Here is a 19,103-nt window from a genome sequence, read left to right as displayed (position 1 = left end):
CAGCCAATCGCTGTTGTTTTCACATGCACTTATAAGCCTCACAGTTCATTAATCTAGTTAGTGTTCGAAACAATTCTGATGTTCATGTATACGTTTTACTTAACCGCTAGCCGATCTCAACATGTTACTGTAAGGCTAGCGCCATAAAAAGAGTTTGGAGTAGTTATAGAACTGGAAAATGTAGAGCAGTGACGATGTGTTCAATTAAATCAAGTGAAATGGAACAGCTTATGAGAGAATCTAGCAAATATTGAAAGCCATTTAACCACAGAATGCAATCCATACAACCTGGATATCAACATTTTTTACCTGAGTGGCAATGTCAGCAGCAGCAGTGGGCATGTCTCCGTCTTTTATGAGGGTCGTCGACAAATTAAGTTCGGAGGCTATTTCTATCCGCGGCAGCGCTACGACCGCAGTTCGGAGCATGCGCGGCAGTTACTCTGACTCAAAAAAGGTTCAATTGGCTCTGAGCACTATGGGACTTAACTTCTGAGGTCATCAGTCCCCTAGAACTTAGAACTACTTAAACCTAACTAACCTAAGGACTTCACACACATCCATGCCCGAGGCAGGATTCGAACCTGCCGCATGGTTCCGGACTGAGGCGTCTAGAACCGCTCGGCCACAACGGCCGGCTATCTGCGAGGTTTCCGGACAAAATGCTATGAGAGATTCAATGGTTATAAGATGGGTCTGACTGTTCAGTGAAGGACGTGATCAAGTGCACGATGAAGAACGAAGTGGACGCCCATCTGTGGTTGCTGTAGAACTGGTTCATACAATTGCAGAGAAAATTAAGCACAACCGTAAATTTTCACTTAGTGCCCTTGCTATGGAAGTTCCGCATATCTCACGATCACTAATTCATGAAATTTTTACTGAAAAACTGAAATTTCGAAATCTTTGTTCATGTTGTGCACTTCAGTTTTTGACATGCTACAATGAAGAAGGAGATGGTTTTCTTTCTCTAATAGTCGCGGGCGTTGAAACTTGGGTATCGTACGACACCCCTGAAACAAAACGGCAATCAGTGGAATGGAGGCACACTTCAACCCCAACGAAGGTTAAGCCTAAGCAAATCTTGACACATCGAAAAGCAGGCCGCTGTGTCCGAGCGATTCTAGGCGCTTCAGTCCGGAACCGCGCTGCTGCTACGGTCGCAGGTTCGAATTCTGCCTTAGGCATGGATGTGTGTGATGTCCTTAGGTTAGTTAGGTTTAAGTAGTTCTAAGTCTAAGGGACTGATGACCTCAGATGTTCAAGCATAATAATAAAACTCGCTCGTGCAAAAATTGGCCTGATCCACAGATGAAGGGCGGCATGTAGATTCCTAGGAGATGACGGCTCTTGTTTTCTATATACATTAATGATCGGCTGAGTGACTGTAGAAGAAAAGAAGATGACTTAGATAGAATTTGTGTTTGCTGCGAATGCAGATGAGTAGGAAAGAAATCCAAATACAGCATTTGCAGTCACATTGATTAAATTCTTTGATGTAACTTTGCAAATAGGTGTGAAACAGAACGAGAGTACGAGTTCGATTGGGGAAGCGACTGGATGGAAGAAGGGAAGGCTTTCTGTTAACACATCTATTAATTTTGATCCTATGTAGTTTACGTGATACGGTTTTCGCTACACCATCTGTTATACACATCCTATGTTGTAAACAGTGGGATAGCAGAAGAATAATTGTGGTATTCTGAATATTTCTGTAGGAATCATCCTCTTAAGATGGGAAATTCGCTGGCTTCATCTTCTGCTGTTTCGATACAAGAGGAAATGTTGTCTCATACATCGATGCAAAAGTATTGTAATGTGGTTGCTATCGCCGTGGGAGCAATTAAACAACTAGCACAGAGAACTCTATTAATACTGCTGTTTGCTGTAACTACGTCAATGCTATTTTATTCGAAAAGTAGGTACCGCATTTGTTTATAAAATAAATTTTTTTGCTAGAGGTAATATTAAAAGATATGTTTAATCAGCAAGGAGGGGGAGCCTGTGTAGAAGATCACCATATTTTTTATTGATGTCCAGTAGTAGAATTTTTCTCAATATAAAGTTGAAGTGGGACAAGATAGGTGCGGTGGCCTTATCACTCCGGCGCATGCATCGGGTATCACACCATACCGCCATGTGCTGGGTGCATGTTGCTCACCATGCAGTGCGTATATACAGGGTGACGATTATTGAACTATATGAGATAAAATCGTCATAACTTCTGAATGGTTTGCGTTAGGACGTTCAAACTGCATAGTTGGCTGCGGGTCATGATGGGAATGGAGGTTTAGTGATGAAGCCCACTTTCATTTGGATGGGTTCATCCATAAGCAAAATTGGCGCATTTCCGGGACTGAGAATCCGCATTTCGCGATCGGTAAGTCTCTTGACCCTCAACAGGTGACTGTGTGGTGTGCAATGTTCAGTCACGGAATAACCGGTGCGATATTTCTTGATGGCGGGGTGACTACTGAACGGTACATGAAAGTTTTTGAAGATGATTTCATCCTCAGTGTCCAAAGTGACCCTTATTTCGTCAAGATATGGTTCATGCAAGACGGAGTTTGATCCCATCGAAGTATGAGAGTGATTGATGTCCTAGAGCAGCACTCTGGGGACTGCCTTCTGGCATTGGGGTACTCAGAAGTCACTGGCAAGAGCCTCGATTAGCTGCCGCCATATTTTCCAGATCTGAACAAATGCAACTCCTTTTTGTGGAGCTATATTAAAGACAATGTGTACAGCAATAACCCCAAAACCATTGCTGAGCTGAAAACAGCCATTCAGGAGGTTATCGACAGCATCGATGTTCCGACATTTAAGCAGGTCATGCAGATTTTCGCTATTCATCTGAACGACATAATCGCCAATGATGGCACGCATATCTAACTTGTCATAACCTAAATCTGAATATATGTAGTGACGTTTACATGTCGAATAAAGTGTGTGCACCCCCTAGTTTGTAACTAATTTACGGTTTTTTCATATAGTAGAATAATTGTTACTCTGTAAATATTACGATGAACGATTATGCCAGCGCATTATTTAACAAAAAAATTACGAAAGTATCCCACTAGTGCATTATTTAAAACGAATAATTCAGGAATTTTGTCAGTTTAAGTTAACTGATATTTTCCCTTCACTCTGGCGTACAGTACTGAACCTGCTGGAAGAAAGACAGCTGCTGACACATGCGTCAGATGTATCAAAGGTGATGCACCATACTTGCCAAGGCCATTGTTTGCCGGTGGGCAGAGTTGGAGCAAGATAGAAGCAAGATTGCTGTGACATCGCTAGAGAGCTGGTACCTCGCCTCTTTTTTTCAATAAGTGTTAATATTTACTGACATTTTATTCTATTGTTACAAGTTCTAACCCACGTCGTAATTTAACTGCGTACTTCTCTCTTTCTCACATTCTAATCCATTAGTCATATGTATGTATTAACGTGGTACAGCTACTAAAGACACACAACAAGTTATTACTTCAAGGTGCGACATGTACCAGCACTTGCGTACCGTTTCTTAATTTTATTTACATACGTAGATCTGTTGCAACAATAATGTAACTGGGATCTCCTGTCCATTTATCTTATAAAGTTATTATATTGTATTGCCACAAGTTCAATGCAGTGAGGATCTGAGGTAAACTGATTGTGCTGCGTGTGTGTGTACTTGTCTTCTAGCATTCAGATATCTATTACACATATTTATGAAGGTGGGAACCATTTTACTGATGATATTCCTCTTGATCTATTGGGAGTCCTAATAAAATATCATGTATCGACGTAGAAGGCTGTGAATACACACTTATGGACTGTTGTTGCTGCTGTGATGTGTACATCTGCATGTGGAACACATGCATAATAATAATTAGGGAGGGGTAAATACTTACTGACAAGTACTGGCGCCCATTTTATTGGAGGGCTAAAAATTAATTTGCTATATTAACGTCAGACAGAAACACATTTGGATTTTAATCTATGTATTTGCACTATCTGAGCATGCTGGAGCTGGCATTGCAGGGTTAACTGATATGCATCTAATTATGTCTAAAATGTTCGAATATACGCAATTCATTAAGCAATTCAGGTGCCATATTTACACATGTCATTCATTGTGTTAATGCATTCTAGGTGTACAATGTTGTTGTGCATGAACTTTCGTTACTTCAGATGACCCTAATAAAAACCAAGAACAATGAAACATTTGTAACGATATGTGTAAGAGAAATAACGAATAAATCGTTACAGACACACATTTTAGTTTCCACATGAGAAGGTAACATTTGTTAATTGTGTACCATATTTACGTACAACGGTACAAACATTGCTCAGTGTGACGGCCATCTGCATCCATAACAGCCTGGAACCACACAAGAGAGTACTCTCTACTGCTGTCTGAAACGCTTCAGGTACGGCACTGGCTACCTCCCTACCTCAGTGGTCATGACACAGTTCGTGCACTGCTTGAAGACCGCACACTGTGCCCAGAATTTTCAGCCATGGTAACCATAACCTCTTCAACAGCTTGTAGTGCAATTGACAGTTGGCCTCTCTCAGGAGCATTTCGAAAACCGCCAGTTAATTTGAACTTCCCAATCATGTTCATGAATCCCGGTATGGAAAGAGAACCTCTGTATATTCCTTTAATTTGTCCATACTTGTGAAGAGCTGTGGCACTATTGCTTTTGTTTGTATAAAGCTGCTTTATGAGAAAAGCGCTGCTCACCTTTTCCAAACTCGTGGAGACTGTCTGTAGTTGTAACGTATACTGATGTTTGTGTTTAAACCCCACTTCACCGTACCAGTACTGGTGTTTAATGGCAACTCAAGACACTATCACTACTAGCAACGTAAATCCTGTAGTACACAGTCTGAACATTATTCCTATAATGTCAGGTACCTATATGGTAAATACTTACCCATGCGAAAGTTCGATTATCCTGTATTTCCATGTTGTCACACGTTATTCACTATATAATGCATTGCTCAGCAAGATATGCACGTAATTCAGATAGCTGTTACATATGTAACATATCCATCTCTGAGTATCCATCTGCCTTTCATTACACATTTTAAGTGGCATATGCACACATCATATGCCATTCGTTGGCGTATTTACACATTTCATACACCATTCGTTGGTGTATTTGCACATGTAAAACATGCTTCATTGACATATTTACACACCACCTTGGTGTGTCCACAAAATATTACACTACTCAGCTAACACTGAAAGGCAGCACAATAATCGTCCAACAATAATGTCATTTCCTTAAATCCCGAGCAAAAGTTGTATGTGGTCTTCTCAATGCAGAGCACAGATCTTCCGCACTGAATGAGAGAAAAGTAAGGGGGTGGGAGAGAGCTTGAATCAGATTGGCTGACCTTCCCCTACCCTCACATCCATGGGGGTAGGAGGTGGACTCATCAACAAGTGTCGCCAGTGCCCTTGAATATGACAGTCACAAATGCATCAGCTGTAATAAAACACCCAAGGTCATTTGAAAGTTGTCTGGTTCTCTCACTGACACCCAACTCATCATTCAAATTATTTTCACACTCACATAAAAATGGAACTCACTGTTCTTATCACCCCTTTGGAACCATTAAGTATTATGTGAATATGGGTTTTCTTGTGGCATATGAGATATCCAAACAACTTTTGGGATTACGTCGGGTGCTGTCTCCACTGGTATTCAAGGAAAATTAAATCCTCGGTAGGCAGGTCGACGTGAACCAGGAACCGTAATATGGCTTATGCAGAGACACAACACACATCCTACCTTCTAACGTTCCCCAACATAACATAAGATAACCAACATCAGAAGTTATTCATAGAGAATATTAATTTATTAGTTCCTCCAATCTGGATGATGTTGATTCCACCACTGTTGTTCAAGTAATGAAAAGCTGCTCCAGTTCCTTTTTTTGGAACTTTATTAAGCTTATACGACCAGTTTTGGACTTTATATTAGGCCATCATCAAGTATATCTGAAATGCAAAATATTAATGCACAATATAATGGACATACAGATATTTCTTGTTTTTTATAATAGGTGAGAGGCAATGATTATATATCCACAGTAGAAGTCCACAAATAATATACAACTTATACTCTGCTGCAGAGAAGCAACATCAAATAATAAAAACATTAGAAGTCAAGGTGATTTAAGAAAATTTTGCGCCCAAGGACATTACGAGAAAAATAGCCATCTCATAGTTATAAAAATTAATTTATTGTAAAAATGAGCAACCATTTGCATAAAATAAATTTTATTTCTTTACTGGTTTCAGGCTTATAGTGCCCTTCTTCAGAAGACTTTACAGAAAAATAGTCCACAAATAAGTACAAGATAGATAAAAATTTAAAAAGGAAAAGTTTAAAAATTTAAAGTCAAATAGATGGTACATGTTTGGAATCATCGCATTATTAGCGAGTGTCAAAAATAAGCAGGTGTATGCAGCATAGTACTGTAGATCTATAAAATACAAGAACAATATTTAATACAACATTAAAATGCATTGATGTAGGAAGAGTTTGTGGGTGCTTAAATATGGATCATAGTACATGTATAGATATAGTATGAGAACAACAAGAATGAGTGAAGACATCATCTAGGAACTGGAGCTAGTAGGCAATAACATGCATATATACAAGTTAGTCTCTGAATGGGAGTGAAAGGAAAAAAAATTAATAAAACAAAAACTTAAGCAACTATAGTTGCCATAAAACATAGACGATAATGTAATTGGATATAATTAGCATATCAAGCAATCTATAATATTCTACATATTAATGACAAACAAAATAAGTTAGTCAGAAGGAAAAGGATAAAATGTTTATTCATAGTAAAAGACAAATTGAATATTAGTACTTAAGGTTTATACAAAGATATCACTAGCAGCTTTACTGTATGATTAAATGATGATGGCGTCCTATTGGGTAAAATATTCCGGAGGTAAAATAGTCCCCCATTCGGATCTCCGGGCGGGGACTACTCAAGAGGACGTCGTTATCAGGAGAAAGAAAACTGGCGTTCTACGGATCGGAGCGTGGAATGTCAGATCCCTTAATCGGGCAGGTAGGTTAGAAAATTTAAAAAGGGAAATGGATAGGTTAAAGTTAGATATAGTGGGAATTAGTGAAGTTCGGTGGCAGGAGGAACAAGACTTTTGGTCAGGTGATTACAGGGTTATAAATACAAAATCAAATAGGGGTAATGCAGAAGTAGGTTTAATAATGAATAAAAAAATAGGAGTGCGGGTTAGCTACTACAAACAGCATAGTGAACGCATTATTGTGGCCAAGATAGACACAAAGCCCATGCCTACTACAGTAGTACAAGTTTATATGCCAACTGGCTCTGCAGATGATGAAGAAATAGATGAAATGTATGACGAGATAAAAGAAATTATTCAGGTAGTGAAGGGAGACGAAAATTTAATAGTCATGGGTGACTGGAATTCGTCAGTAGGAAAAGGGAGAGAAGGAAACATAGTAGGTGAATATGGATTGGGAGGAAGAAATGAAAGAGGAAGCCGCCCTGTAGAATTTTGCACAGAGCATAACTTCATCATAGCTAACACTTGGTTCAAGAATCATAAAAGAAGGTTGTATACCTGGAAGAATCCTGGAGATACTAGTGGGTATCAGATAGATTATATAATGGTAAGACAGAGATTTAGGAACCAGGTTTTAAATTGTAAGACATTTCCAGGGGCAGATGTGGACTCCGATCACAATCTATTGGTTATGAACTGTAGATTAAAACTGAAGAAACTGCAAAAAGGTGGGAATTTAAGGAGATGGGACATGGATAAACTGAAAGAACTAGAGGTTGTACAGAGTTTCAGGAAGAGCATAAGGGAACAATTGACAGGAATGGGGGTAAGAAATACAGTAGAAGAAGAATGGGTAGCTTTGAGAGATGAAGTAGTGAAGGCAGCAGAGGACCTAGTAGGTGAAAAGACGAGGGGTAGTAGAAATCCTTGGGTAACAGAAGAAATACTGAATTTAATTGATGAAAGGAGAAAATATAAAAATGCAGTAAATGAAGCAGGCAAAAAGGAATACAAACGTCTCAAAAACGAGATCGATAGGAAGTGCAAAATGGCTACGCAGGGATGGCTAGAGGACAAATGTAAGGATGTAGAGGCTATCTCACTAGGGGTAAGATAGATACTGCCTACAGGAAAATTAAAGAGACCTTTGGAGAAAAGTGAACCACTTGTATGAATACCAAGAGCTCAGATGGAAACCCAGTTCTAATCAAAGAAGGGAAAGCAGAAAGGTGGAGGGAGTATATAGAGGGTCTATACAAGGGCAATGTACTTGAGGACAATATTATGGAAATGGAATGTAGTCGAATTAAGTCGGGTGATGCTGAGGGAATTAGATTAGGAAATGAGACACTTAAAGTAGTAAAGGAGTTTTGCTATTTGGGGAGTAAAATAACTGATGATGGCCGCAGTAGAGAGGATATCAAATGTAGACTGGCAATGGCTAGGAAAGCGTTTCTGAAGAAGAGAAATTTGTTAACATCGAGGACAGATTTAAGTGTCAGGAAGACGTTTCTGAAAGTATTTGTATGGAGCGTAGCCATGTATGGAAGTGAAACATGGACGATAACTAGTGTGGACAAGAAGAGAATAGAAGCTTTCGAAATGTGGTGCTACAGAAGAATGCTGAAGATTAGATGGGTAGATCACATAACTAATGAGGAGGTATTGAATAGAATTGGGGAGAAGAGGAGTTTGTTGCACAATTTGACAAGAAGAAGGGACCGGTTGGTAGGACATGTTCTGAGGCATCAAGGGATCACAAATTTAGCATTGGAGGGCAGCATGGAGGGTAAAAATCGTAGAGGGAGACCAAGAGATGAATACACTAAACAGATTCAGAAGGATGTAGGTTGCAGTAGGTACTGGGAGATGAAGAAGCTTGCACAGGATAGAGTAGCATGGAGAGCTGCATCAAACCAGTCTCAGGACTGAAGATCACAACAACAACAACATATTGATATATCTCTTGCAGAAACGATCCAATTTATTGAGAATTATTTTAAAACAGAAAATATTCTCAATAATGAACAAATAGTGGGATTTGTTAGTTTATTGCACACTGCACTTGAATACAATTTTTTCTCCTTCAATAGTAAACTGTATAAACAAGAACATGGACTACTTCTGCGCAGTTATTTAGCAACCTGTATGGCCGATATTTTTATTAACATCCAAGAAAATAAACATTAATGAGTTCCTTAACACTGACAAAAATATCATGTTATACAAACGATATTCTGATTATATGTTCCTTATGTACCAAGGGCTGGCTGCTGATATTCGAGATGTTCAGGAAACTGTAAAGAGTCTACATAATAATGTCAATTTTACCTGTGAATTACTAGATGATGTAGGTAGTATTAATAACTTACATTTGTCCATCAAGGTCAAAGGCAATATCATTTCCTTTGATATATTTAGGAAACCCACTACTACCGATAGTACTGTTTACAGTACCTCTTGTCATCCAGAAAGCCATAAAACTAGCTGTTTTAATTCTATGATTGATAGATTGCTTCAAATTCCACTCCCTAATGGTGCTGTTCTGAGACACTTACAGAATTTGGAATATGTGGCAACTGGCAATGGCTATGATGCTAATTCAATACAAATAGAGAAACCAAATTATATAGCTGTTCCTTTTCTTGGTGTCCTCTGTTATCAAATTGCCAATGTGCTTAAATACACTCCTGGAAATGGAAAAAAGAACACATTGACACCGGTGTGTCAGACCCACCATACTTGCTCCGGACACTGCGAGAGGGCTGTACAAGCAATGATCACACGCACGACACAGCGGACACACCAGGAACCGCGGTGTTGGCCGTCGAATGGCGCTAGCTGCGCAGCATTTGTGCACCGCCGCCGTCAGTGTCAGCCAGTTTGCCGTGGCATACGGAGCTCCATCGCAGTCTTTAACACTGGTAGCATGCCGCGACAGCGTGGACGTGAACCGTATGTGCAGTTGACGGACTTTGAGCGAGGGCGTATAGTGGGCATGCGGGAGGCCGGGTGGACGTACCGCCGAATTGCTCAACACGTGGGGCGTGAGGTCTCCACAGTACATCGATGTTGTCGCCAGTGGTCGGCGGAAGGTGCACGTGCCCGTCGACCTGGGACCGGACCGCAGCGACGCACGGATGCACGTCAAGACCGTAGGATCCTACGCAGTGCCTTAGGGGACCGCACCGCCACTTCCCAGCAAATTAGGGACACTGTTGCTCCTGGGGTATCGGCGAGGACCATTCCCAACCGTCTCCATGAAGCTGGGCTACGGTCCCGCACACCGTTAGGCCGTCTTCCGCTCACGCCCCAACATCGTGCAGCTCGCCTCCAGTGGTGTCGCGACAGGCGTGAATGGAGGGACGAATGGAGACGTTTCGTCTTCAGCGATGAGAGTCGCTTCTGCCTTGGTGCCAATGATGGTCGTATGCGTGTTTGGCGCCGTGCAGGTGAGCGCCACAATCAGGACTGCATACGACCGAGGCACACAGGGCCAACACCCGGCATCATGGTGTGGGGAGCGATCTCCTACACTGGCCGTACACCACTGGTGATCGTCGAGGGGACACTGAATAGTGCACGGTACATCCAAACCGTCATCGAACCCATCGTTCTACCATTCCTAGACCGGCAAGGGAACTTGCTGTTCCAACAGGACAATGCACGTCCGCACGTATCCCGTGCCACCCAACGTGCTCTAGAAGGTGTAAGTCAACTACCCTGGCCAGCAAGATCTCCGGATCTGTCCCCTATTGAGCATGTTTGGGACTGGATGAAGCGTCATCTCACGCGGTCTGCACGTCCAGCACGAACGCTGGTCCAACTGAGGCGCCAGGTGGAAAAGGCATGGCAAGCCGTTCCACAGGACTACATCCAGCATCTCTACGATCGTCTCCATGGGAGAATAGCAGCCTGCATTGCTGCGAAAGGTGGATATACACTGTACTAGTGCCGACATTGTGCATGCTCTGTTGCCTGTGTCTATGTGCCTGTGGTTCTGTCAGTGTGATCATGTGATGTATCTGACCCCAGGAATGTGTCAATAAAGTTTTCCCTTCCTGGGACAATGAATTCACGGTGTTCTTATTTCAATTTCCAGGAGTGTATATGGTGTTACAGCCCAGTCAATTACTTGTTCACAATGAGCAATCGATAAGTAATGTATTGAATAAATACAGAATTTATCAAATGAACTGTGAAAAGGACAAAATCCATGTAGATCAACTTTTGCTCAGCACCTCATTAATGAAAGACACAGAGTTCTGACTATTGATAACTTAGCCATTTTACATTTTGTTAATACAGGAGCACAAAAATGACCTCATGGAAGAAACAGAAATACACAAACTATTTAGGCTACATGACTGTAATTTATTAAATGAACACAATTATTTAAAAAACATTTTTTTCGATTGTACGAGGTGCGACAATAAAGTAATGAGACTGATGTGGAAAAAAAAGTTGGTTACAGTTTTAGTTAAGTTTAGTGTTGTCTCCTTCAAATTAGTTCCCTTCTGACTGCAGTCACTTTTTCCAGCGCTTCTGCCATTGATTGTAACATTTCTGGAACTCATCTTCTGTAATATCCTTCAAGACCATCGTCACAGCTTTTTGGACATCTTGTGTTGTTTGAAGATGGTATCCCTTGACCGCCATTTTGAATCTTGGAAATAGAAAAAAGTCGCACAGAGCGTTATCTGGTGAATAAGGTGGCTGTGGTAGTACTGAAATTTGTTTTGAGGTTAAGCATTCCTGTACTGACAGAGCAATATGGGATGGTGCATTATCGTGATTCAGAATCTTCAGTTATTATTAGACGAACCGTTTCTCGATTGATGTTCAGTTCTTCTGCAATAATTTTCACGGATAACCTTCGATCAAATCGTACGAGTTCACACACCATGGTCAGGTTGACATCCGGCCATGAGGTTCATGGTCGTCCACTGCGGTCTTCATCTTCAACATCCGTTCTGCCTTCACTAAATATTTTATGCCAAAGAAAAACTTGAGCTCTTGACATAACCTCCTCTCCAAAAGCCTTCTGAAGCTTACTGTAAGTTGTCGTCGCGTTTTCACCCAATTTAACGCAAAAAGAAATGGCATACCATTGCGCAATATTATGTGGTTCCATTTCCGTGACGAGAGACACAAACACATGTTAACTTACTACAGCACAACTCATGACTGAGCAGTTGCATCGATGTGCCACTTGGACTAGAAGCAGCTTATAGACCTAGGTAAAAGAAATTGTGCCTACGTAAGCCTGCAGCGTTGCTACATCTTGCAAAGAAAATCAGTCTCATTACTTTATTGTCACATCTCGTATATCTATGCACATAGGAGATTCCTGATTTATTACTTTAAATTTGTAATACTTACTAAACAGTAACATTGGTCTGAAACTGTAGCTTAATCTTTTGACGTATAGCTGTCTTTTGTAAATCATTAAGTGCAGACATTATATGCATTAATGTTATTATTTCCCCTATTTATTCACATAAAGTTTCTCCTCCCACCCACATGTTATGTTTTCCCTCCTATTACCCATACCTACTTCCCTGAACCTCCCTCCATATTTTCTCTCAATTAGTCCATTATGATCAGAGTGCTTCATTATTGTTTTCTGATATATAATTTATATTCTTTCTTATATGCAGATAATTAGTTATGGAAACATATCAACTTTCATAGGAACAACATTATAATTCAGTAAGTCATAATCAGAGCTACAATCATCTGATTGCAGTTATAATTAATGGCTATTTTCAGTAAGTTACAATTAGTATGTTATTTACAATAGTCTGCAGAGAGTGGTTATAATGAGGTATCAACTAACTATCCAACAGCTACACCTTATCATTCATAAGAAACTAGCAGTTATGAGCCAATTTCCTTTATATCACATCTCGTCCTCACCTCCACCATCCGACCCCAACAACTCTTCCTCTCCCCCCCCCCCCCCCCCCTCAGGTTTCCCCCAACCTCACGCCCATGTGTCCAAGTTTTGCTCACACAGTTTTACATAGCATATATCGTTTAGATTCTTTCTTTCTTCCCCACTTTTCTGTTTATTTAAAATCTTCCCTCCCCTAATATCCCCGCCCCTGCCACCCCACATGTTTTTTCTTATAACTTGTCAACTTCGACTGCAATGCTTTATAGTCAGTCTATGACATATAAATGGATTCTCTCCCCTAGGAGCAGATAATTAGTTGCAGGAACGTATCAACCAACATTGACATTCGGTAGGTCACAGTCAGTGCTACAATTATTTGATTGAAGTTGTATTCAGTAGGCTGCAGTCGGTAGGCTTCAATCAGTACGTTAGTTTCAATACTTCGCAGAAAGCTGTTGTAATCAGATCGCCACTAATTTGCTATTTACAGCCAGAAAGTCATTAACTGTATTTCAGGCAGTATAACTTGGCCATATATTGTTGTATTTAGTTGCTGTTAGTTAGTCACATACAGTTACATTTAAACAGGTGTTCACAGCTATAGTTAGTCAGCTGTTTACTGTTTGGTAAATTTGTTACATGTAGTTAGTGTTAATCTCTTTAACACAGCTTTTTTCAATAAATAGATCTATAGTTACAAGTTGTTAGTCATCTAGATTTATGGCGATTCATTTTTAGCTGCAGGTGGTTAGCCACTTAAATTGCCAGGTAGTTAGCTATTTATTGTTAGAGATACTAAACTGTTTACAGCTAACAAATGATGATTCACTTTTGCAACAGGTGGTTAGCCATATATAAGCAACGAGCCATAGACATCCTATTTTTATAATTACTGGTGTTTCACTTTATACTTACAGGTAATCTTTTCGATTAACAAGTACTTTTAGTCATTGAACGTCAGTCAGTCAAACCTGTTGTACTTCTTTCATACAGTTACTAAGAATGTCACTAGTAACTATTAGTTCAGGACAATTTTGTACACATTCCTGAACCAGTTATTTCATTATAACGGACATATAGAACTATGACTACGTCTTTTTCTTCTATAGTTATTTTTGAACTTTCATTTTGGATGCTGATTAGGAACTGCTTCTCTATTTCTCTACTTACACCATTTACTCTAGGGATACACTACAGTTCCCTACGTATCGATTACACAGGGATCGTGAGGATAACATTAGAATAATTACTGCAAGCACAGAGGCATTCAAACAATCATTCTCCCCGCGTGAACAGGAAGAAACCCTAATAACTCGTTCAGTGGGAAGTATCTTTTGCCATGCACCTCACGGTCGTTTTCAGAGTATAGATGTAGATGGAGGTGTAGATGTAGATTTATTGATTTTCGTCCCATGGTGCGTCTCGCGCGTTGTTCGCGCGGGAGTATTTCCTGTGAACACTCTACTGACTTCTCTACACCAGTTCAGAAATTGTGTTTTAAAACTCACCACACAATTAGTATAATGACGCTAGTTACAGTTGCTTCACGAACAGTATTTGCAACGTTGCATACGTTGTGGTATGAGTTTTTTCACAGTAATATAAGTATAGAGCTGTGCGCACGATTCCTTTCCTTTTTAGTCATTTCCTGACCCTTCATATTAGCTGCTAATGGAGAATTGTTTCTCCACTTACTCCATTTACAGTTCTCTGCTAGCATGCTGCTGACGTCACTACATCTATTTCGGCAATTATTTCCTAAATTTCCCATTCGTAGTACCACAATAGTTTGCATTAACTTATTTTAATCATCATTAACATGTAGGATTTTACACATTAGTTAACACGCTGGTTATGAGCACTGACATTTTCGTCTATATTTCATGGCAGCTATAGATGTGTAAGTTTTTATTTATTGCTTTTTTTTTACATTAACCCCCGCTCTAAGGCCACCTGTAGATATGCATGTCGTTAGTTGATTAGCTCCAGTTCTTGCTTAATGTCTGCACTTGTTGTTTGGTGTCCTTATACCATATTTGTACATGTGTTATGATCCATGTACAAGAATTCCATAGCTCTTTCTACATTAACGCATATTGTTCTTGTGTTTTCATAGGACTACAGTAGTATGCTGCACACAACTGCGTATTTTTGACGCTCGCTAATAATGCTATAATTCTAAGTATGTACCTTCTCTTTGTCTTTAAATTTTTAAACTTTTACTTTTGAAATTTTCTAATATTCTTATATGGCTTGTACTTCTCTGTGATATATTTTTTTGTACATTTCCTGAAGAAGGGCACTTGGTGCCTGAAACCAGTGAAGAAATAAAATTTCTTTTCTGCAGCTGGTTGCTGATCTTTTCAACAAACATACTTACAATTGCCGAAGATGGATAAAGCACTGAAAATTCATTATTAACTGTCGAGTAAGTAGCATTGCCTCTATTATTTGACCAGGGAGAGAGCAGGTTTGGGGAGAGCGCAGGATTCCAAGCAGAATTTGGGCTTGTTACCGACCGAGGACTTAAATTTCCTTGCACGGCGCTCTCTCGTCTCATTTTTAGCTTGAAAATGATGTAATGTTCGCCTGTCGAAATGTCGGCGATTGTCGAAGACATCACCCGCCTGCATTTCCGAAGTTGTTAGAACAGTAGGTATGATGCCTCTCTGTTTTTGTTTCATTGTTTTCAACTCCTGTGTTTGGCATCTCTTTCTTATTTACGTTGCTAATAACTTATTGTTGCTATGTTAGGAATGAAGACTATCATCGCATGTTGACTTAAAAAAATACTAAAACACGGCGTCTGTGCCAGAATACAACCAACACTTGCGGTATACCTCTCTAACAAACGACTGTCACTAGGTCAGGTGCTTTATACTTTGTATGCATTATCAACGGTCGATTCTAGTATGTTCGTTATACGCTCATGATTTCTGATAGGAAATACTTAGGCAAATGGAACAAAAAATCTCTTTCCGACGCTATATTAACACTGTAAGTATTCCTACAAAATAATTACCATTATTAGGGAAAGTCAGATTTATAATTGTACGTATGTGCGTTGACACATCAAAATCTGTCCAGAGTACTCACATGTTGCTAATGCTGTCTGCAATTCCTCGTGCAGTCTCGGCTTCTCCACCAACGTAAGAAGTGTTTTGTAGAGTGTACCTCAGCAAATCCATGTCAGTTTCCTAGAAACAGCACAAACAATAATTTCTTTAATTGGGACTGTACTGGGTAGTTGCAGCTAAGCCTCTTGAAATATATAATATTCTGAGCAAAATACAGTTCACTGTTAAACTTCTTGCTATCACCTTACAGTTATTACTATTTTCTAGGCAAGGCACTCCCCATTGCTCCTGCTTATACATCGCATGTCCAAAGTAGCGCGAACACACTTAAAAATAAATCTGTCATCAACCAGAAGATTGATTTGAACACCAGAATGCTTTACTAGGCATGGTCCAGTTGGAGACTGTATGCCTTTACCTTCGTCTGACCTTTGAACTGACTCACCCTGCTGGTTATAGGGGGACATTCAATCCAGCGTGAGCTCCGACCCACGATACAGCTTAGCATTTTTCACATTTGCAAATCATTTCCAGGGGTGAAAAAAGAGGTAACTGTTACAAATAAAAACTGGGACAGACTGAGGACTGAACCTCGGACTTTTGTATTTATTGTCTTACACTCAGAGAGCCAGCGATTGACAGCTGTAGTTCTTCATGAAAACGCTTCATGACACAGACACAAGACTTTCGACTAATATTCCTGGCGTACACGTAAGTCTCCCAAACATAAAAGTGAGGAGCCACTGACAAATTAGAAGAAAAAAAACAGAGAAAATTGTATGTCCTGGAAACTTGGTACAATACAATAAGAATTATCGACTACTTCCAGAAAAAAAGAGTGGATGTAAACCTTGAGACCATAAGAATGTGGACTGAGATCTGAGCTTGTGGAGAATCTGCAACGCGAGAGATCGGCGCAGCAGTTGGGAGTTGTTTGCCCTGCAGTGGGCGCTAATAACTAACGACCGCAACAGTATACAGTCATTCAAACTGAAGGAAATTTAGTCCATATACACTGTTGACTCACGTTATTGAGGTCACCCTGCTTGCATTTCAAGTACCGGTTTTCTTCAGCACACATCGCAAAATGGTTCAAATGGCTCTGAGCACTATGGGATTTAACAGCTATGGTCATCAGTCCCCTAGAACTTAGAACTACTTAAACCTAACTAACCTAAGAACATCACACACATCCATACCGGAGGCAGGATTCGAACCTGCGACCGTAGCGGTCGCGCGGTTCCAGACTGGAGCGCCTAGAACCACTCGGTCACTACGGCCGGCCGGTTCATGGGTATTTTGATACATATTGTGCACAATGTTTCGCACAGCTGTTGGAGTCGGCGAGTCGTAATATCCACACATTGAGTATGATCACTGAGCAGATCTCACAGATCTATAATTGTGTTGCGTTCGAGGAATATTGCGGCCAGACAAAGTACCATGAACTCCTTATCATGCTCCTCCGCATATTTCATGGCACTTTCTACAGTGAACCATGGCACGATATCTTAATGGAAGATTCATCAGGAGAGACAGTCTTCCTGAACAGGTGATCGTGGTCTCCGAGGATTGATTCATAACCAAATACGTACTTTCCGCATGAATTAACGGTCCTAGAGATTATCATAAAAGCGTTACTCATATTATAAATATGCCCACATCACATTTTATCCTTCCGGAAAAGGTTGCAGTAAGTTCATATTACTTGTCCAGCACCGGTGTATCCAGGCTACCCAACACTTTAGACGTTAGCGCAGCGCAAAGGCCACACAAGTACGACAGTAACACATTCTATCAAGTATAGACATATATCTATACCAAAAAGAGCTATATTTACTTAAGGATACAAGTCACAAATCACACTGTCTTAAAATGATTAGTTATAGATTCGTGACGTTCTGCAGCACAGCGTAGCTCTTGTTACTCCTCTGTTAGCCCCACAACCGTTGAGCCAAGCAGCTGACGAATTCATTGCGCAGGAAGTCATCAGGACCGAAATGTTTCTGTTGGGCTGAACTTTGGATTGGCGCAGCAGATATTCTAGGAACTGTATTGTACATATCCTTAAACTATATTTTTGTCATCATTGTGGATTTCAAGAATTCGTCACTAATTCTAATCAGAATTGACATTTCTTATACTTCTACAACGGCCTATCTCTGGCTTTACAAAGTACAGTGAAGCAGTGTCGAACTCCAACAGTATAAGAGTGCCAGCCAAAGATCTTCATACTTCGCGTCTTGCCCAATACAATACGGCCGCCATGAAGTGGCACTACAATGCAAAAGAAAATACTTTCCGATTCTGCGCTCCCATGAACCTATTACATAGCACATGCCAGATTTCTGGAGATCTTGATCGACTGTTTGAACAATAGTGGAAAAAAAGCTGGTGATAATTAGCTGTACCATTTTAAAACTTTTCCTGTGATCCAAGCGTTTATAGGAAAATAAGAAAATTTATTCTGCTTCATTTCACTTATGATTTACTCAAACATTCCAATTTTGTGCAAAAGAACCCCATGAAACATAGCAGAAATCAGTACATTAGGTACTATGTCATCCAACTTTTAAATACGCGTAATCCGCAAAACCGAGTATTGTAAACAATGCAGAGGCCTCTCGTACGAAAGTGACATCGATTACTCAGCCACGTCGCTACTAATAAATATTACGTGTATGTGATTATTACACTACTGGCCATTAAAACTGCTACACCAAGAAGAAATGCAGATGATAAACGGGTATTCATTGGACAAATATATTATACTAGAACTGACATGTGATTACATTTTCACGCAATTTGGGTGCATAGATCCTGAGAAATCAGTACCCAGAACAACCACCTCTGGCCATAATAACGGCCTTGATACGCCTGGGTATTGAGTCAAACAGAGCTTGGATGGTGTGTACAGGTACAGCTGCCCATGCAGCTTTAACACGATACCACAGTTCATCAAGAGTAATGACTGGCGTATTGTGACGAGCCAGTTGCTCGGCCACTATTGACCAGACGATTTCAATTGGTGAGAGATCTGGAGAATGTGCTGGCCAGG

The 19,103-nt window shown here is 40.3% G+C and overlaps 1 protein-coding gene across 2 annotated transcripts in view; it reads right to left on the bottom strand.

Moving 5' to 3' along the window:
* LOC124722971 overlaps positions 1-19,103 on the bottom strand; it is a 339,558-nt gene that overhangs the window by 166,633 nt on the left and 153,822 nt on the right. For both annotated transcript variants that reach the window (XM_047248138.1, XM_047248139.1), the window contains exon 2: positions 16,065-16,165. In XM_047248138.1, coding sequence (XP_047104094.1) covers positions 16,065-16,156 — 92 coding nt within the window. In that variant the 5' untranslated portion in view covers positions 16,157-16,165. The remainder of the gene's footprint in view (positions 1-16,064; positions 16,166-19,103) is intronic.

Source organism: Schistocerca piceifrons, chromosome X, assembly GCF_021461385.2.
Source record: "Schistocerca piceifrons isolate TAMUIC-IGC-003096 chromosome X, iqSchPice1.1, whole genome shotgun sequence".
NCBI lineage: Eukaryota > Metazoa > Arthropoda > Insecta > Orthoptera > Acrididae > Schistocerca > Schistocerca piceifrons.
This window is presented reverse-complemented; position numbering and strand designations above follow the sequence as displayed.